General features: G+C 41.7%; 1 protein-coding gene across 1 annotated transcript in view; it reads right to left on the reverse strand.

Annotated features, from left to right (window-relative positions):
• Window positions 1-2829: 2829 nt before the first annotated feature.
• LOC311122409 (uncharacterized protein) overlaps window positions 2830-21917 on the reverse strand; it is a gene marked incomplete at both ends in the record, with an annotated part of 31727 nt that continues 12639 nt past the window's right edge. Inside the window, 7 exons of the mRNA XM_084196769.1 lie at window positions 2830-3012; window positions 8930-8995; window positions 9313-9353; window positions 17669-17763; window positions 18219-18330; window positions 18636-18962; window positions 19309-19491. Of these exons, the coding sequence (XP_084052895.1) occupies window positions 2830-3012; window positions 8930-8995; window positions 9313-9353; window positions 17669-17763; window positions 18219-18330; window positions 18636-18962; window positions 19309-19491 (1007 nt within the window). The remainder of the gene's footprint in view (window positions 3013-8929; window positions 8996-9312; window positions 9354-17668; window positions 17764-18218; window positions 18331-18635; window positions 18963-19308; window positions 19492-21917) is intronic.

A 21917-nucleotide genomic window follows, 5' to 3' on the forward strand; every position in this document is an offset into this window, starting at 1 on the left:
CCGGTGGTGAAGGTGATGGTGCGATAGGTGGGGCTATGGGAACCCCGCTGGTCTCCCATCAACGAAGGGTGTCCATGACGCCCTCCAAGGCGTGCCCGATACGGTTGATCCGGTGCTCGTGTCCAAGGAGACGCTCCTCCATGGGGTCGACGGGTGCTCCTGCTGATTCCATCTGGTGGTGTGTGATTCTGTCACGGTGCTGTGTATGGGTGTGGTGTGGAATCAGGCGCAGGCAGCAGAGGGTAAGTCCAACAAGACTTTACTGTGCACGAAAAGTAATCCAAAACAGCCCGGAGGCAAAAGACGCACACAGGCGTAAATACTAGCGCACACACAGGTGCGTAAATCTCTCCTCACAAACACAAGGAGGAAGCTCAGGAAAATAGCGTACCGACACGGGTAGCGCAACCACGACACGAACAATCACACACAACACAAACCTAACAACAAGGAAACTAAATAGGGTGCTAAATGAGACCTAACACAAAACAGGTGTGACTAACAGACAAAACCAAACAAACACGAAACATCGAGCGGTGGCAGCTAGAACTCCGGAGACGACGACCGGCGAAACCTGCCCGAACAAGGAGGAGGAGCCGCCTCGGCCGAAACCGTGACATTGACTCTCCACTCGGGTTAATAATTCATTTTGGGCAGACGGAGACCAGGACACGTGAATGTTCAATGGCGACCACAAACAGTTCTGATTTTGTACATAGGTTCAGAACCTTTATGAAACAGCAGAGTTGAAAAATATATAGCAAATATAAATCAAAACTGGATGGTCTTCAGAGATAGATAGGATGGGTTGAGGGTAGCTGAAGGATGGGACTAAAAACAAACAAAAGAGAGCTATTGTAAAATATACTGTGTCCGTAAAATGTATATAGTTTGTATAAGCTGGAAGTAGAAGCTTAAGTGTTGTTGTCCATTAGTTTACTGGAAAGAGGAGACAGAGGGTTGTGAGACAGATGTTTAATCCTTGATACATGAAAAGAGGGATGTATACGGAGGGTGCGGGGCTAAGAATCTTAGAGATGGGGAAAGGGCCGATATAACGGGGGGATAGTTTGTGGAACTCCACCCGGAGGGGCAGATCCCGAGTGGTCCGCCATACTCTCTGCCCGAGACGACAATGGGGAGCCGGAGTCCGATGGCGGTCCTCCTGTCGTCCATACCTGGAGGTGGTCTTGAGAAGAGCATACCGGGCTCTCTTCCAGGTACGGCGACAGTGTCGGACGGACATCTGGGCCGAGGGTATGCTGACCTTGTCCTCTTGCTCAGGGAAGAGCGGGAGCTGATATCCCATCGAACACCCGAAAGGCGAGAGACCAGTGACTGAGCAGGGAAGGGTGTTGCGGGCATATTCCACCCACACGAGTTGCTGGCTCCAGGAGGTGGGGTTGGCGGAGACGAGGCAACGAAGAGTCGTCTCCAGGTCCTGATTGGCTCCCTCCGACTGGCCGTTAGATTGGGGGTGAAAACCGGAGGACAGGCTGGCCGATGCCCCAATGAGGGTGCAGAACGCCTTCCAGAACCAGAACGAAAACAGAGGACCGCGATCGGAGACCACCGGAGGTCCATGGATCCGGAAGACGTGCTGCACCATGAGCTGGGCCATTTCCTTGGCTGAGGGTGACTTGGGAAGGGGAATGAAGTTGGTGGCTTTGGAAAACCTATCCACCAACGTGAGGATAGTGGTATTGCCATCTGATGGAGGGAGACCCTTGACGAAGTCCAGGGATATATGGGACCTGGTGCGGTGAGGAACGGGAAGAGGTTGAAGGAGGCCAGCCGGAGCTTGCCTTAGAATTGTATTCTGAGTACACACAGTGCAGGCGGTGATGAACATGGAGACGTCATGAACCAAGGTGGGCCACCAAAAAAGTAGTCGTACAAAGGTCAGGGTCCGACGGGAGCCAGGATGGCTGGCCAGTCGGGAGGAATGAGCCCATTCCAGAACTGGGGAACAGGCAGAGTCCGGGACAAACATCTGGGTAACCAGGCCCCCTCCCCGGGGTCCGTCTGGGAACACTGCGCCTCACGGACCTGGTTCTCTATACCCCAGACGAATGCAGCCGCAAGACAAGAGTTAGGGTAGGGCGGTCTCAGGGTCCATTGGTGTAGCAGAGGGGCTATAGAGGCATGAAAGCCCATCCGGCTTCACATTCTTGGATCCCGGGCTGAAGGAGATGGTGAAGTTGAACCGAGTGAATAGCAGGGCCTGTCGAGATTGCCTGGAGTTGAGGCGCTTGGCGGTGTGGAGATATTCCAGGTTCTTGTGATCCATCCACACTATGAAAGGGTGTTCCTTCCTCTCTAACCAGTGCCTCCACTCCTCTAACGCCATCTTAACCGTGAAGAGTTCTCGGTTACCCGCGTCATAATTCCTTTCAGTGGTGTTGAGACGATGGGAGAGGAAAGTGCAGGGATGCAACATTTGGTCTTGGGCAGAACGCTAGGACAGGACAGACCCCAATCTGATGTCCAAGGCGTCGACCTCCAACACGAACTGCCAGGACTGATCCGGATGGATTAGGATGGGGGTGGTTGTGAATCGGTGCTTGAGGTCCAAGAACGCCCGGTCTGCAGCTGGAGACCACGTGAACGGGACCTTGGGAGAGGTGAGTGCTGAAAAACATGGAGGACATGTTCTTGAGCCAAGCGGGAAAAAACAAGAATGTCATTGAGGTAGACGAACACGAACCGGTTCAACATGTCACGGAGAACATTGTTAACCAGGGCCTGGAACACTGCAGGAGCGTTGGTCAGTCCGAATGGCATAACAAGGTATTCGTAGTGCCTGCTAGCCGTGTTAAAGGATGTCTTCTACTTGTCCCCTTCCCGTATCCGTACCAGATGGTAGGCGTTCAGGAGGTCCAACTTGGAGAAGATGGTAGCCCCCTGGAGAGATTCAAACGCCGAGGCGATGAGGTGAAGTGGGTAACGGTTTTTAACCGTGATGTCATTCAGGCCCCGGTAGTCGATACGCAGACGCAAGGTTTTGTCCTTCTTCTCCACAAAGAAGAACCCTGTGCCTGCGGGGGAGGCAGAAGGACAGATACACCCTGCAGCCAGGGAGTCCTCAATGTACGTTTCCATCGCCTTGGTCTCCGGACCCGACAGGGAATAGAACCACCCCTGAGGTGGTGCAGTGCCCGGGAGAAGGTCAATGGCGCAGTCATAGGGCCGATGCGGAGGAAGTGAGGTGGCACGGGCCTTGCTGAAAACCTCCCGGACGTCCTGGTATTCCACGGGAATGGTGAAGAGGTCCGAGACTTTACCCAAGCCTGCAGGAAGACGTCCCGGGGCAGGCTGCGCCTACTTCAGGCATTGAGCATGGCAGAATGCGCTCCAAACCTTGATCGAACCCACAGTCCAGTCCACAAGGGGATTGTGTCTTTGGAGCCATGAAAACCCCAACACAACGGGTACCTGAGGGGATTCGATAAATAGAAACTGGATCGTCTCGCTGTGGTTGCCTGACACTCGCAGGTTGATAGGAACCATGTTGTGGGTGACTGCCAATAGAACGCTCATCCAGCGCTCCGACGTCCATGGGAATGGAGAGGGTTTGAGTGGGGATTCCCAACTCTGACACCAGGGTAGTGTCCATAAAACTCTTGTCGGCCCCAGAGTCAATGAGTACCGGGAGAGATTTGGACCGGTCACCGCACAGCAGGATGGCATGGAGAGGGGTACTAGTAATGGGAGACTGGACATTCTCTGTAATGGCCACCAGTGTACTCATACCTCCTGATGAGCCGGGTCTTTTTACAGGACAGGTAGAAATATAATGACAGCCCTATGTGTTCAGTCTGTGTAACCATTCGGCAGGAGACAATCTAGCTCTGCCAAGTTGCATAGGCTCCGGAGGAGGCGAGTCGGCAACCCTCTGTGATTTCTGAGAGAACTCGGGTGACATCGGATTCACTCGGAAGTGTAGACTTCGGGGATTTCCGGGATTCCTTGGAGGCGAGGTGGAAATTGAGGACGTGCGAGGGCAACCGGAACAGAAGATGGGGGAGTACTGGGAGAGAAAAGCCTGGCAGGTTCCAGAATCTCCAGCATAGTGCTCCGGAGGTAAGCAAGGTTCTCGGGACACCGTGGTAGGCTGGGAAGAAGTGCCGCTGGTGGCGGGGTTGCTGAGAGTCTGGGGGATTAAAGTAGTGGCTGCTGCCTAATAGACAATCCGCTGACTTTCTCCGGCAATGTATGGAAAGCACAGCCGTGGCGTTCAGCCAAGGTCTGGAATCCTTCCATAAGGTTGTGAAGTAACTCCTCGTGTCTTGCAATGGTGGCTCAGTGGGAGGAGACGGCGTCGCAGAGCTTGTCCGAGTCTGCTGGGTCAGCCAGTTTGTACAATCAGGAATCAGGATAAGACCCATATGCAAACAGTTCAAATTATAGATGTTTATTACAAAACAGTGGGCAGGCAAACGACAGGTCAAGGGCAGGCAGAGGTCAGTATTCCAGGGCAGAGTCAATAAGGTAGAGAATGGCAGGCAGGCTCAGGGTCAGGTCAGGCAGAGGTTTGTAAACCAGGTCAGAGTCAGATATGTCCAGGACAGCAGGCATGCTCGGAGTCAGGACAGGTAGAATAGGTCAGAACCGGGAGAACTAGAAAACAGGGACTAGAGAGAATAGAAGTACGGGAAAAACACGCTGGTAGGCTTGACGAAACAAGAAAAACTGGCAACAGACAAACAGAAAACACAGGTAGAAATGCACAGGGGATACTGGGAAATGACTTTATTAAAGTTTTCAACAAAGCCGATACCAGTCTGCAGAAGGGCACACATCCTTAAGTTCTCCCTCCATCTTATATAGTCCTCTTCAGTTTTCCCGCTCTTTTATTGCTCCGCCCACTTCCTTTGTCCCTGAGGACGGCTGAACTATTACTCCAACCAATCACCCGCTCCCCTGTCTTGCACACACACTCATGTTTAGTTTAAACATGACAAGGCCCTAAATTACACAAACCTCACCCCCTCATGCTGTAATCAATCAAGAAGATACCAAGGAGACAAAGGTCTAGCCCAAACTTTATTCAACCCTGGTGCTGCTCCCTTCACTGTGTTTGAAGAGAGAGACAAAAACAAACGGCCCAATTCAGTTAGCCACAAAGAATGTTAACTATATACCTGGGATAGGATAAAGTAATCCTTCTACCCCCCCCCCAACCCCCTCTTAAAAAAATAAAAAAATAAATTAAATAAAATTGTAAAGTGGTTATCCCACTGGTTATAGGGTGAATGCACCAATTTGTATGTCGCTCTGGATAAGAGCGTCTGCTAAATGACGTAAATGTAAATGTAAAATGATTAACTCAATTTTATCTGATAATCCATTAAAAATACACATCAGGTGTGACAGATGTCCATTGTGCAATATAGACAGTATAGTACATTTTATTATCGCAGTACAGTATTTATTATACTTAGTAGCTACTATACTATACTATCTATACTTTTGATCATGATTAGTTACAGGCATAGGACAATTAATTAGGTGACAGAAATAAGATGATGATGTAAAAAACAAGTGACAAGGGGAAAGGTGGGTGACACATAACTACTATAACAGATAGTGTATGGGGTGAACTGATCAGGCATCACAGTGCTGTACATCACGTCATGGTGGCTCTCTGGCTTTGGACCCTGAGAAATGGACAGGACAGAAGGTAAACATATGGCGACATGCATAGGAATACAGAGTATAGGAACTTCAGATACTCAGCTCAACACTGCAGGGATTGAAAATCACAGTCTACTTGAATCACAGTCTACTTGAATCACAGTCTACTTGAACAGAACACTACTCAATCATGAGGCATCAAAGCCAAAGGAACTGAATAATATTAAGAAATGCTATAGATGGAAGGAAAGTAGTGTTGAAACCTACCAAAAAACAATTAGGCAACAACAAATTCAATCCATTCTAGACAACTTCCTGGACAAAACGTTCCACTATAATAGTGTAAACTTGGCAGGAGAAAACCTAAACAGTATATTTGACCTCTCAGCATCCCTATCAAATCTAAAAATCTCTAACAGAAAACCAAAGAAAAGTAACAACAGTGATAAATGGTTTGATGAAGAATGCAAAAACATAAGAAAGAAATTGAGAAACCTATCCAACCAAAAACATAGAGACCCAGAAAACCTGAGCCTACGCCTTCACTATGGTAAATCACTAAAACAATACAGAAATACACTACGGAAAAATAAGGAACAGCATGTCAGAAATCAGCTCAATGTAATTGAAGAATCCATAGACTCTAACCACTTCTGGGAAATTTGGAAAACACTAAACAAACAACAACACGAAGAGCTATCTATCCAAAACAGAGATGTGTGGGTAAACCACTTCTCCAATCTTTTTGGCCCTATAACAGAGAACAAACAGCAAAAAAATATACATTATCAAATGCAAATCTTAGAATCTATTAAAGAATACCAGAACCCACTGGATTCTCCAATTACATTGAATGAACTACCCCAAAAGGCCTGAGGTGTTGATGGTATCCTCAATGAAATGAAAAAATATACAGACCACAAATTTCAATTAGCTACACTTAAACTCTTTAACATCATCCTTAGTTCTGGCATCTTCCCCAATATTTGGAACCAAGGACTGATCACCCCAATCCACAAAAGTGGAGACAAATTTGACCCCAATAACTACCGTGGGATATGCATCAACAGCATCCTTGTGAAAATCCTCTGCATTATCATTAACAGCAGACTAGTTCATTTCCTCAGTGAAAACAATGTACTGAGCAAATGTCAAATTGGCTTTTTACCAAATTACCGTACGACAGACCACGTATTCACCCTGCACACCCTAATTGACAAACAAACAAACCAAAACAAAGGCAAAGTCTTCTCATGCTTTGTTGATTTCAAAAAAGCTTTTGACTCAATTTGGCATGAGGGTCTGCTATACAAACTGATGGAAAGTGGGGTTGGGGGAAAAACATACGACATTATAAAATCTATGTACACAAACAACAAGTGTGCGGTTAAAATTGGCAAAAAACACACACATTTCTTTCCACAGGGCTGTGGGGTGAGACAGGGATGCAGTTTAAGCCCCACCCTCTTCAACGTATATATAAACGAATTGGCGAGGGCACTAGAACAGTCTGCAGCACCGGCCTCACCCTACTAGAATCTGAAGTAAAATGTCTACTGTTTGCTGATGATCTGGTGCTTCTGTCGCCAACCAAGGAGGGCCTACAGCAGCACCTATATCTTCTGCACAGATTCTGTCAGACCTGGGCCCTGACAGTAAATCTCAGTAAGACAAAAATAATGGTGTTCCAAAAAAGGTCCAGTTGCCAGGACGACAAATACAAATTCCATCTAGACACCGTTGCCCTAGAGCACACAAAAAACTATACATACCTCGGCCTAAACATCAGCGCCACAGGTAACTTCCACAAAGCTGTGAACGATCTGAGAGACAAGGCAAGAAGGGCCTTCTATGCCATCAAAAGGAACATACAATTTGACATACCAATTAGGATCTGGCTAAAAATACTTGAATCAGTTATAGAACCCATTGCCTTTTATGGTTGTGAGGTCTGGGGTCCGCTCACCAACCAAGAATTCACAAAATGGGACAGACACCAAATTGAGACTCTGCATGCAGAATTCTGCAAAAACATCCTCTGTGTACAACGTAAAACACCAAATAATGCATACAGAGCAGAATTAGGCCAATACCCGCTAATTATCAAAATCCAGAAAAGAGCCGTTAAATTCTATAACCACTTAAAAGCAAGCGATTCCCAAAACTTCCTTAACAAAGCCATCACCTACAGAGAGATGAACTTGGAGAAGAGTGCCCTAAGTAAGCTGGCCCTGGGGCTCTGTTCACAAACACAAACAGACCCCACAGAGCCCCAAGACAACAACAACAACAACAACACAATTAGACCCAACCAAATCATGAGAAAACAAAAAGAGAATTACTTGACACATTGGAAAGAACAAACAAAAAAACAGAGCAAACTAGAATGCTATTTGGCCCTAAACAGAGAGTACACAGTGGCAGAATACCTGACCACTGTGACTGACCCAAACTTAAGGAAAGCTTTGACTATGTACAGACTCAGTGAGCATAGCCTTGCTATTGAGAAAGGCCACCGTAGGCAGACCTGGCTCTCAAGAGAAGACAGGCTATGTGCACACTGCCCACAAAATGAGGTGGAAACTGAGCTGCACTTCCAAACCTCCTGCCAAATGTATGACCATATTAGAGACACATATTTCCCTCAGATTACAGCGATCCACAAAGAATTAGAAAACAAACCCAATTTTGATAAACTCCCTTATCTACTGGGTGAAAAACCACAGTGTGCCATCACAGATGCAAGATTTGTGACCTGTTGCCACAAGAAAAGGGCAACCAGTGAAGAACAAACACCATTGTAAATACAACCCATATGTTTATTTATTTTCCCATTTGTACTTTAACTATTTGCACATTGTTACAACACTGTATATATACATAATATGACATTTGAAATGTCTTTATTCTTTTGAAACTTCTGAGTGTAATGTTTACTGTTAATATTTATTGTTTATTTCACTTTTGTTTACTATCTACTTCACTTGCTTTGGCAATATTAACATATGTTTCCCATGCCAATAAAGCCCTTAAATTGAAAAATTGAATTAAATTGTATTGAGAGAGAGCGAGAGAGAGAGAGAGAGAGAGAGAGAGAGAGAGAGAGAGAGAGAGAGAGAGAGAGAGAGAGAGAGAGAGAGAGAGAGAGAGAGAGAGAGAGAGAACCCAAGCTCACATTGCAGAAATGGAGGAGAGAGAAAGAGAGAGAGAACCTTAGCTCCATGCAGAGATGGAGTGATTGGTACTAGTCCAAGATCTCCACAGACCTAAACCAGGTTTATTCAGTTTGTACCTGCTGTGCTGTTTCTCTGGTGTGGCTCACTGTGCTGTATGACATGTCCTGCTCAGGGTCAGCAGACTGCAAAGGAATAAACAGCAAAGAGATACAGGACTTGTCTATTTACCAACTAAACCACAGTTTGTTTCCATGATAGGATGCAGTCACAGATATATTTAGTGAACTGACAGCTTCCTGTTCTCTGTCTTTTAAACATCATTTTTCAACGTCTTGAGTGTTATAAGACCTTGGGTTCAGAATATGGGACCTTTTATGTCAACTCATTGATAACCAACTGAAGAGGTAACACTAGAGTCAAATGGTAGATGATCTGAACTCAAGAACAGAAAAGCAGATGGTTGAAAATAATAGAATATAATAAATTAAGTGTATCCTACCACTGAGTTGTTAGTTGTCTGGTCCTTGGCCTTATTGTTCTCTGGAATAAAGAGGGAGATGTCAATTACTTCTGAGTTTGTTATAGTATCGTATCTGAAGATTATGCCTTTGTTAAATGTTTTTCATGACGAAATGGAATGTTGGTTATGTTAGTATCACAAGACAATGGTTAGTATAATGTAACATATAATAGACAGGAAGTGTATTGTAAACTGGCCAGAAGAGGGAGCCCATCTTGTTGCATTGGTTATAAATAGGGGTGAACGAAGAAGATAGGACAGAGCAGACATTAGAATTGGAGGACACTGCTCTCCGGACCACGCGTGTTTGTAAACTCATGCTGAAGCTTGTGGTCTGAATAAACCTTATGATCAATGTTCAGTATGAGCAGACTCCTTTTGTTGACAGCAATAATTGCCACCATTCATCATATACGACAGAATGGCGAGCTTGCCAGGAGAGATGATGCAATCCTTCTTTGCTGCATTTGGAGTCATCAAGCTAACTCAAGCTGACTTTGGTCTGGAGTCATGACCCGACTAGACACAGCTAAGTTGTTGGTTTTGTTACTGCTTATGTACACTGGAGGAGTGTACCCTTACGACCGTGTTTCGGGTGGCGTTATGGCTGTTAACTGGGAGTCTGAACGAAAATATTCTAAATTTGGTTGATGTGTAAACGCTGTTTACAACAATGGATTGTACAAATGGATTGGTAGAGAATAATGTTGGAATACGTATGCATTTTTAGGGCACCGTGAATACGGAAAGACCTCGAAACGAGGCGACTCGTAATAATAATTATTATTATTATTGAGTGGGCTACAAATCCTGTGTGAAGTGTTAGGCTTTGGCAGGTTGATTCCTTAAGCGGGAATTATGAAGTGAATGGTTGTATTTATGTTATACTCCTCCTCTGGTCGACGGGAAATTGGTTGGGGGTAACCGCTTGATATGAGATTCATCTTTCAAGGCAGCATAAAGTTAGATGGGGAGATAATTGTGATGATGATGATTTGGCCACGGTGCGGGGTGTTCATTTGTATAGCTAGTAGGCTGCAGTTAGCTGGAGGTTGGTGTTAATGCTGGATTGTTTCAGGACACGTGGTGCCTCGTGGCTAATGCTAATGCTTAAGGCTAAAGGCTAATGTTAATACTTAAGGCTAAAGGCTAAATGCTAACTGGGTTTTGTGTCACAGTGTACCTTAGGCTAAGCTAAATGCTAAGGTTGAAGGCTAATTGTGTTGCGTGCTACATGCTAACGGATATCCTTAGAGATTCCATTGCGATGGATTAAAGTCTCTTAAACTTGTCACTGTCTGTAAGTCAGGTTGTATGTTTTGTGAGCGCTGTTAAATGTTGTTTGACTATAAGGGGGAAATGGGAAATTACAGCTGGCTGTTATTCTTTCTGTTTGGGGAGAGAGAGTAGAGAATCATTCTTTCACGGGGAAAGGTATTTTTGAATGGTTGTGCGCATGCGTTTAATTTTGCGACACTACACTACAGAAAGGGGGAGTTTGTGACACGAGATTAGGACACGTTTTGGTTTACGGCACTAAATCTACGACATGCGGTCGACGAAACAAAATGGTGGCGTAAGGTCATATGTTTGTTTGGGGTTTCCTTTTCAGGGGTTTCCTTTTCAGGGGTTTAATGGCTACCGGAAGAGAAAGGTGAACACGACTCTTTTAAAATCGTTAAAGTAACTGTTATGTGAACGTTAAACTATTTGGCGAGATGTAGTACATTTATAGATTAAATATATGTTGACGGAGTATAATTAATTAAAATAGGACGATTAAAATTAAATGTAATGGTTTGGAGCGATCTATTTAGTAAATGTATGGGGATGCGTTTAATTTTAAAATGATATTTGCGCATGCGTGGAATTCTGCAAAACAACACATTGGTTAAACTGCAGGGGGAGACAGAGGAACACAGACGACGGAACAAATAGGCACAAGGAGATTTTAACACGATGATTCTAGTTTAAACGGTGGTGGGTTAGGATGAAACTTGTTTGGGTACCTATTGAATTTATAAATTAAATGTATGGTAACGGATTATAATAGAGTGAATTAAATAATTAAATAACGAATAAAAATAAATGTTTTTGAGCGTTCTATTTAGTTCTGAGTTAAAGTCTTAGAGTGAATGTAGAACGAACGAATATGGAACGGTTGGAAATAATCAGTGATTGCATTAACTACTAAAGTCTTTTTCTGTGTATGTTCTTCTGTCATATGAGAGGAGCAATAGGACTAGACGACAGACGAGAGCAAAGGAGAGAGAGAGAGGAAGTGCTGACGTGCACGTCACGTGACGCGGCAAAAGATCAAGTCATCAAACAGGTTACTGTTACAAGATATGTGATAAAATGACGATTTTGCATAGCCTTGGCAAATACTATTTCATTAAAAATTGCATTTTGGATGCTCTGTGTATCACTGGGGTGTGATTACAGATGTGTTGGGAATCAAGGAGGGATTGAGGATTGTTCTGTAAATTTAAGATAATTAGAGCTAATAGAGCAAGGGGTTATGGGAATTGGAGTATTGGAGGGTGGTAAGGTTAGAAGGCTTTGTTTATGGGTATTTTAGTCTGAAGATGACTAACTTGCATTTACTTGCAGTTGATGGGTTGTGGTTAGATAGCCAACACTAATTGATAAATTGGTGATATAGGAATAAAAAATTGGTTTTAAATTATTCATAATTTTTAATTGAGTTTTTTAATTGGTTTTTATTTTTAATTAAAGGGTTTTTGAATAAGGCATTTAATTGAATTTTTTAATATTCATATTTTATTTAATTAGATTTTTTTTTTTGGGGAGGAGGGGGAAAAAAAAAATTATTATTATTTTTTTATTATTTTTTTTTTTTGGGGGTTGTTAGGGTTATATTAATAATTTAAGGGGGGAAGCCAGAGGCTATACAGTCTAAAATAACATAGTTCACAATAAAGGAATTTAAAAGGGTTGATATAGGGGAAAATTGACTAAAATAGTAATTATTTAACTAAGGTAGTGTTAGGAGAGACTAATGGCAGAAGTTAGTACACCTTTCTCACATACGGATTCAGCAGAAAGACATCATCCAGCAGGGTGATTATGGCATCAGAGATGAAGACGAATACGAGCAGAAACAACGATGAAGATGAATCCAGAAGACGGAAGGAAAACCGGGATGTCTGGGAACTTAAGGAGATGAGGAGGATGAAGAGGAGAGTGATTGATGAGAGGCCATGGGTGGAGGTGACTCTGTGATCAGAAGGAAGTGGCAAGAGAGGAAAGAAGGATACTGGAGACTTGATCTCTGATGAAAGTTGAACGAAGAAGGAGACAAGAGATTCGAGTTCTGATGAAGAAAGTGATGAAGATTTGGAGATTAAAGGTGTTGTATGTTCAAGAGGATTTTATCCTACAATGACTGGCAGAGAAGAAATAGGAGATATAGACCGAGGCGTATCAGGCCTGGAGGAAGAGACGACTTTGGGAGAGGTAAGGGAGCTAGAGGAACAGCTCGAGACGCTGAAGATACAGAAGAGACAAGGAGAAAACCTGCGGAGAACATTTTTAATCCCAAGAATTGGAGGAGAAGAAGAATACATTGAGGCAAAGATGCTGAAGAAAAGTAAGAAGATGATGGAAGACGATATTTCGAGGACAGAACTTGAAATATAAGCTTTTGAAGAATCCTGATATGTCAACAACAAAGAACAGGACGAAGAAACTCTGAGAAGTCAATCATACAATTGGTGGAGAAGAGAAGCTTGTGTGATGAAGAATCAGAGTGAACCAAATCAACAATCACTGTTACAGCTTCAACTGAACAATATCCGGAAGGGGGGTATCAGCTGAGAGCATCGATTAGAGGAGAAGAGAAAATAGCTAACAGTTGAAACCACCGGCCATTAGAAGTGATAGTGAATAGGGGAAAACTTATCTGGGTTCAGTCTAAAGAGGTTAAACATATCACTCTGTAAAATAAACTAATTAGGTTAGGATAGGGATTTGAGGTAGTAAAACAGTTTAAATACTCTTAGGGAATCAATTGAGCTCTGCTATAGAAGTCAAATAGGAATTAAAAGAGACAATATACCAATGACATTGTGGGAAGAGATGCATGGTGTAAATTGAAGTATTCAATCAGAGGCACAATAGACGACTGACTGTCTGGTAGACTATTTTAAGAAGTAGGGTTTTTGGGGAATCATTTGCTTAAAAGATAATATCATAGGAAGGATGATAATGTATTAGATTACCTGTTAGACAATCTGTCTGGGAAAATAAACTTAATAGGGTGACTGTTATTCGGGGTCACATTCTTACACAAAGAGATTTGAGGTTAGGCTAAAGGTGTTTAGTCGGTTTTGCCAAGTCTGTGTGTAATGAGTCAGAAGCAGGTGGGGAACTTTCCCAATCACATATTCTACAAATTTGGTGGTAAGAGATTTTGTGAAAATCAGGGGAAAAGGTTTTAAATGTTATGAGAGAAAAGATTAGATTAAAATAAGTTAGGAGTAGATTCGGGTTGGAAGAACTCTGAGACAGTAAGCTAAGTTTCAAAGTTAGTAGTAAGACAGAGAGAGAACAGTGAGGAAGGACATTTTAAAGTTTAGTGGGAAGATATGGTAGGAGTTTAAATCGGTTAGGAGCAGATGCATTGAGAAAGTATGTGTTGCTGAATGATTTGAGGGTGATTGAGTATCTATATTTACAGTTTCCAGCAGGGTGATCAAGGTCATTATAGGTGTATTTTGTGTAATCAAAAGTTTGAAAGTCAGGGATTTAGAGATAGGACTGAGATTTGGGGAAAAAGTGACACTAGTGGTGATGGATGGAAGTACAAGGACAGAGTTCAAAGTCTTAGGGGAAAACTAGGGATGAGGTAGTAACAATAATGACATCAACACGTGAGTCTATTAAAACAACAGGTAGAAGTAATTTAACTCTTTCAACATTGATAGTTATTAAAGCCATAAATATAGCGCATTTGATTAAGGGTCCAGCATCAATTATAGGGGGAAAATACTGTTATGAGGGTTAGGAGAATAATAATTATAATATGCCATTTAGGATGATGACGTTTCTTTCACAGAGAGAGAGAGAGAGATAATTAGGGAGGATAAGTATTGTTAGCAGGATCAGAAGTAGGAGCTGTTGCACCTACTCAAATAAGGGATTATTTTGCGTAAGGTTACAGATAAAGATCAGGGAGAATATGTGTACTTATCTAGTGAAAGCATAGAAATTTGTTCCGGTTAAGAATGATTGGTTAAAGGGCTATGTAATTTGTAAGGTGATGCTTATAATGGAAGATTTGAAGTCTGTAAAACTTTCCACAGTCACAGAGGGAGTTAAGGATAAGTTTATTACAGTAGTCACTCCAACAGGGAATAATCGAATAGGATGTTGGTAGTTTCCCACTAGAGGGAATTAAGGGTTTTAATTCATCAACTAAATCAACAACGTTAATGGTAACTTTGGGAAGGGATTAATGATACGATGGTAATAGCAAATGTAGGAAGGATGACAACTTTTCTGAAATTAAAGGAGGCAGCAAGAGAGACTCAGGGGTTTAGGTTACTACGAATAGGGTTAAAAAAGTAGAGCAGATAGTAGTAGAGAGTAATATAGATTAATCTGAAATGGAGAATATAGATTCATCATGGAAGCTGCAGGATGGGGTCTTTTGATTTTGATGACGGAGGGGGGGGGGCATCTGATCAGTGCTGCTCGTTCCTCTGTTGTGAAAATTAGAGATAGATTAACTCATTCTGTAAGAATCAGTGAGGAATCTTGAGGGTTGATGTCTGTTGGGGATGCCAGCCCAAGACGTGTTGGACGGTTGCGCAGCCTCTAGCGGGTCTGGGTCAGGGTTATGCTTTGTCATAACTGTGGTATCGGCAACAGTCATTGACAGATAAAATAATGTCGTTGTCAGAACAGTGGTTTAAGCTTAGGTTTAAGTAGTGTTCTTGGGTAAATGGATTACCCTATGGGAATTGTTAAATGGGAAAGGAAAATCAGGTAACAACGGAATCCTGAAGTATGCAGGTGAAACAGTAGGGATAAAAGTTGTTGTTGTTCTAATAAAACATATGAGGTAAAGGGTATGTTTATAGGAATATCATATTGGGATGTTATATGATAACTTTGGGTAAGCATGAACATAAGGTTAGAGATGACAAATATAATGTAATTTTTATGGACCAGGTAGTAAGACGAGCAGGACGTTGATGATTAAACGATTAGCTTTTGACTGACAATGTGACTATGGGGAATTTTAGAGATATTTAGGGGTTTGGGGGTGATAAAGCATATATATACTTATATTAGGGATGGACAGGATTTGGTTACATGTCAATGTTGAAGCTTCCATATGAGGTTTTACCATTATAAGAGGGATAGCATTGGACACAGCTAAATCTAGGGTTAAAAGGGTGACATGGCGACATGTCATAGTCTTCAAGCCTATCATTGAAGGGTAAGTCTAAGGGAGAAGGGGGGACTTCATTCATGGTATGGTGTAACATTTGGGAAGATAATATTGATAAATATTAGTTATACTTTGAGTCCAGATAGTTCAGATAAGATCACTGGGGTTATAGATGCATTATAAGGGATGCATTTGAAAGGATTTGGTTGCAAGATCAATTAGGCCAGTAGGGGCAGTGATGGGTCAGATTCTAGTTTAAGCTTTGATAACACTGTGTGATGTTTGTACTGACTTTTGAGAAAGTTATGAGATTGAGATAGGTTGGAGAAGTGGTGCCTGGAGACAACACTCAGATGCCGGTGTTGACTGTTCCTGATCTGGATAAAGATGGACAAGTGGAACTGATGGATAAATATCATTTTGGATTATTTGATGATTTTTCAAATTGTTTTTTCAATATTAGTATGATTTTTAGTATGATTTATGAATCAAAGGGGGGAATGGATAATGTGATTCATGCATCATTTATGTATCATTTTTTAAATTCTTAGGTGAAATGGAGGTTTAATTTGAAAATGTTGTTTTGCAAAAGATACTGTTTGGTCGTTTATTTTCTTGTCATTCCAGAAGCATTTGGGAGAACATGTGGAGATTGGAATACTCAAGCAAAGACAATATGAAGGGACAATATGACTGGAGGAGATGAAACAAGGAGGGTGTGGCTGATTCCATCATCAACAAGTCCATTGGAAGAGGACACTACAGGGAGATGAAGTGTAGTGGACTACATTCCAGTGTTGGCAATGAAATATAGACATGTGTAATACATAATTGTGTCATATTCTTAGGTATTAATTTTGGTAGAATGATGTTTGATGTTATTGAATGCAGATGAGGATCTTAGATGCTTTTGTTTATTTCGATGGGGTTTAGGGACAGAAGGTTTAAGCAGGGAGAGATTCCCTTTCAGGTCCTATGGGTTGACCAGCCTGAGAGTGGATGTTTCTGGATAGGATTTTGTTTGCAGGGGAAACATGTGTATTTAATGGCATCATAGTTTCAAATGTATTTACATGGTTAATGAGGTTATCTGGAGTACCGACGGTGGTTGCCTGGGGCAGAGGGACCGTGAGAGAATTTTACTGTCTTGATTGATATGGATGGATGGCTGCTGGACAGTTTTTCGCTCTTACACTCCATAGAGATTTCTTCATATGTCATAGTAATGTATTCACACTTCATAAACAGGTATTTCATAGGAAGGTATTTACACTCTAGAGGAGAATGTGTTTGGTTTAATGTTAAAGATACTCAAGGAGATAAATGGTTGATAGTCATAATCTTATTCTGTTTGTTTTCGAGACGTTTATTTCGTCTCGAAAGGGGGGAATATCGTATCTGAAGATTATGCCTTTGTTAAATGTTTTTCATGACGAAATGGAATGTTGGTTATGTTAGTATCACAAGACAATGGTTAGTATAATGTAACATATAATAGACAGGAAGTGTATTGTAAACTGGCCAGAAGAGGGAGCCCATCTTGTTGCATTGGTTATAAATAGGGGTGAACGAAGAAGATAGGACAGAGCAGACATTAGAATTGGAGGACACTGCTCTCCGGACCACGCGTGTTTGTAAACTCATGCTGAAGCTTGTGGTCTGAATAAACCTTATGATCAATGTTCAGTATGAGCAGACTCCTTTTGTTGACAGCAATAATTGCCACCATTCATCATATACGACAATAGTACAATAATACCTCTGAATGGATTTCTTATAGACAATTCCTCTAAATACTTTCTGTCATTCAAGATAAATCACAAGCAAGCAATATAATGTTGTTCACAATGACAATACGTTTTGTATTTTTCTAAACTATTCTCGTTTTTATATTCACCTAAAATGACTACTTACTATGCTTTGTCCACATCTTCCATGTGACTAGGATACCAGCTGTCACCACCACCAACATGCCCCAAGGAATCAGTAGGACTTTCACATCTATGGACCTGATGGATTACATAGAAAAACTTGAATCAAAAATACAATTAAAATAGATCATTATAAATTGATCATTTGTGAAAAAGTAATAACTTGTTGTTTACACTGTTGTGATAAATGGAACAATTATTTAGATATTCATATGTGTGGAAGTTGACCATACAATTGAAGAGATGATATGATTATTATTGAGATTATTACTATACAAATAATGTTTTCTTTTTTTAAGAGTACAACTTGTCCTTGCAAATGAGTGAGAATAACACAAACATTTCTGCTACTTCTCCAAATAGATGTTCTACCCTAGAGGAAGTGCTAACAGTCTCTATATGCATTTAGGGAGGGTGTTTGGTTATCTTCAGCTGTTGTAGTGTATGATGGAATTGTAACATTTCTTTGTGTTCATATTATCAAACAATTGCCATAATATGTGGGATATTACAGCTGAATGAGTGATAATAACCTCTGGTGGACGTCCTCCATGTTCCCCTCAGCTCCTTGACTTGTGTTGTCAGTCTGAACAGGCTCAGCAGTTGGAGAGACAGAGGGTTGTTGATTGGTTGGAGCTTGGGTTTCTGTGAGGTAAAACAACAATGCCATCAATGAAATTACTGGTATACCAGATAGTCAGGTTGTATAGTAACATCACATTCATAGTCAATATTCCAATTTGTTTCAGATGATGAAACAAAGTGAATCTGCTCTCAAGGATTATGAAAACAGTAGCAGATTTTCACTGACTATCATCTATGTCAAGAAGTAAATCATGGAATAAATACATATTTTCAGGGTGATACTAATGTAAGAAAATTACATCATTTTGATGTGAAGTAACTATGGATATTAAACTATTTTTGTGACCCAAACAGAAAGTACTTACTGATAGCAGTGATGTTTTGTGTTACAGTTTGTTGACTGACAGTGATGTGAACAGGCATCTCTAGTTCTCCCACTTCACACCAATACCAGTCAGTGTTCTCCATCTTCAGTCCACTCATAGTCACTGTTAAGACTGTTCTGTTGTTGGCCAGACTGATATCCTTTAATGTCACTGATGTTCCATGTAAAGTCCCAGAATACGACACACAATCACCACCCATCCTGCACCACTTTATATCTCCAGAGTTACTATAGTAACAACGGACAGTGACACTCCCTCCTTCTACTCCAGTCACTTCCTGTTGGTCCACATAGAGTCCTGGAGTACCTGAACACAGAGGTACAGACACCAAAGAAAGAACTCAGCAGCAGAACTTTATTTCTAGTAAGTATTTTATTATTAATATTATTTTAAAAAATGTTTTAAAAGCGACCACAGCGGAGTTTAAACAAAGTTTACACCACAATCTACATACAGAGAACATAAAGTATTCTTCTGGTCAACTTGAACAATAATGGTGATACCAGTTACCAGACAAGGAACCAGTTACCAGGAAATGAAATGAGAACACCAGTCATTTAGTTTGTGGAAGTAGGCTATTTCTGATTGTCTCATCATTACTGAGAACTACCTATTCTACTTTACTGAATTGTAAGAGTTGCAGGGATCTTACCTGGAGTGACAGATAGGTAGAACCATTGTATCCTGATATCTGATCCTCCATTGATCTCCACAACACACCTGTAAGTCTTAGAGTCCTCTGGCTCCAGATCAGTCATGGTCACAGTGAAGACTCTCTGGTTGATGTCGTCAGAGATTGAGGCATTACCACTGCTCTTAGGATGGTCACTGCGTACTAGAGAGGAGCAACTATTCCAATCATACCCTTTACACCAGTATTTCACATGATTTATGTAATACTGATCATAGTGACATGGGATGGTGATGGAGCCTCCGGCCTGCACAGACACATACCTCACTGTGAACACATCAACACAAAACACATTTAGGTTGGAATTCAACAGAATCTGCACTGCAGAAAAAAAATCCCATTGCTTATACACTATAAAACAGCTTGTTAATGATTGAGATTTATTACACCGTGTTAACAGTGAATTGACCCACTGGACATCAGCCCTTTATAGAAACATGTTACACATATCTGCTGATACTCTGTAGAGGATGAGGAAGAGGAGGAGGAGGAGGAGGGAGAGATGAAGAGCCATGTGAAGGTTTCAGTCTGCCTGGTATATTACATGGTACCTGAGCACAAATGTGTGTCAAGGACGAAGGCAACAGCCAGAATGACTCTACTTCCTAATGTTAATAGACTTCACTGTCTGTAACTCTCTTCCTGCTTCTGTTTGTTTGTACATGGCCCCCTCAGTGGTAGATAGCAACTATTGCATCATACGGACTAGTTTAACCCCAAAATCATAGTCACTAAAATATATTTCAGCTTTCTCTAAGGGTTTTGGAACCAAGAGTCACTACTATCCTGTTACACTCTACTGAAACATAGGCTACTAATGATTACAAATATTCAATAATTGGGCGACATACACCACATTGGCAAATTCAATATTTCAGTATATAAGAAACGATATGATAAATGTTCTCAATGTGCTAGACATTGATAGATTAGAGGGGTCATGTGCTACAGAGATGTAGTGATGGGGTCTAGAACAAGACCTCCACAAACTCTCACTTTAAACCAGGTCACGGTTCAGGGTCCTCTGGACCACAACCCAGTCTGATGTGGTTTTACGTTCAACAAGAACGCTCTCTGTCTCTCTCCCACTTATTTTAAAGATTTTTGTAGTAATTTTACCCGACCGTAGGTCGAATCATGCATCCTCTGAAACATGACCCGCCATGCCGCGCTGCTTCTTAACACCTGCTTGCTTAATCCGGAAGCCAGCCGCACCAATGTGTCGGAGGAAACACCGTTCAACTGACGACTGCTGTCCCACCACAAGGAGTCGCTAGAGCACGATGTGCCAAGGAAAGCCCCCGGGCCAAACCCTGCCCTAACCCAGACGATGCTGGGTCAATTGTGCACCGCCCTATGGGACTCCCGCTCACAGCCGGCTTTGACAAAGCCTGGGATAAAACCCCAGGCAGTAGTGACTCCTCAACACTGCGGTGCAGTGCCTTTTACCGCTGTGCCAATTGGGAGGCCTCTTTATCCCCTTTCTATACAGGAAATGAACCCTGGTCATGTACAGCTCATAACCACAGATGTCCTCCAAGCCAAAGTGTTAAAGTTAATTCAGGAAGCTGCATTACCAGAATGATGCAAGTTTCAGCTAAACTCATTCCACAACGTCATGTTAACTACTGAGCAATGCATCCAACACAGCAAACTACTTCACACTCAAACTCACACACATTGTTTTTTGCTTTGGTACAATTTTCATACATATGTGGTAACGTTTCACAACTCTTAGTACAAAACTCAAAACAGATCATCAAAAAGGTTGTTTTTTCAAAACTTTAAGCACATTTTCAATTGACTAAGTACAACACACAAAAGCACATTAAAGCATTAGACCTATCACTAAAAGCTTCAGTCATGCAATACTTAAATCTGAACTGGTTCTCTAGCAAATCAGTAAGATTGTCTCAACCAATGTTCAAGAATGGCCTTTTTCCCTTTATTCAGATTACAACCACTCACTTTCAGTTATTTGAAAAGGAAATAATCTCCCAGATATCACTATTTCTAAAACAAGCCATAGAAAGTTGGTTGCAATTTCAATTTAATCCACCAGAAACGAAAGAACAATTAATGCAACAAGTATTGTGGTTAAACTCAAATATACTAATTGACAAAAACACCTTTTTTTTTTGATAAAATGTTTAAAAAAGGTAGAATCTTTGTAAATGATATCATCGGTAGGACTGGTGGAGTTATGTCGCACATGCAGCTAACAAAGACATATGCAAATGTCTGCTCTACCCAAAATTACAACCAAATAATTGCAGCCTTACAGCAAAAATGGAAGAGGAAATGGAAGGAGGGGAAAGTAAGGAACTTGTCTGTCGGCCTTGCATTAAAGAACATAATTGGTTAAGGAAAACTGTGATAAATATAAAGGTATATCAGTTTCATTTAAGGACCAAAGGATTGACAGCCGTCCCATATAGATTGCAAAATAGTTGGGAAGAGATCTTTGACGTACCGATCCCATGGCATAGTGTTTATGAACTGATACGCAAAACGACACTGGATTCAAAACTTAGAATCTTTCAATTTAAATTATTATATAAAATTCTTGC

This window comes from Coregonus lavaretus (assembly GCF_964263955.1).
Source record: "Coregonus lavaretus genome assembly, contig: HAP1_SCAFFOLD_1323, whole genome shotgun sequence".
Taxonomy (NCBI): Eukaryota; Metazoa; Chordata; class Actinopteri; order Salmoniformes; family Salmonidae; genus Coregonus; species Coregonus lavaretus.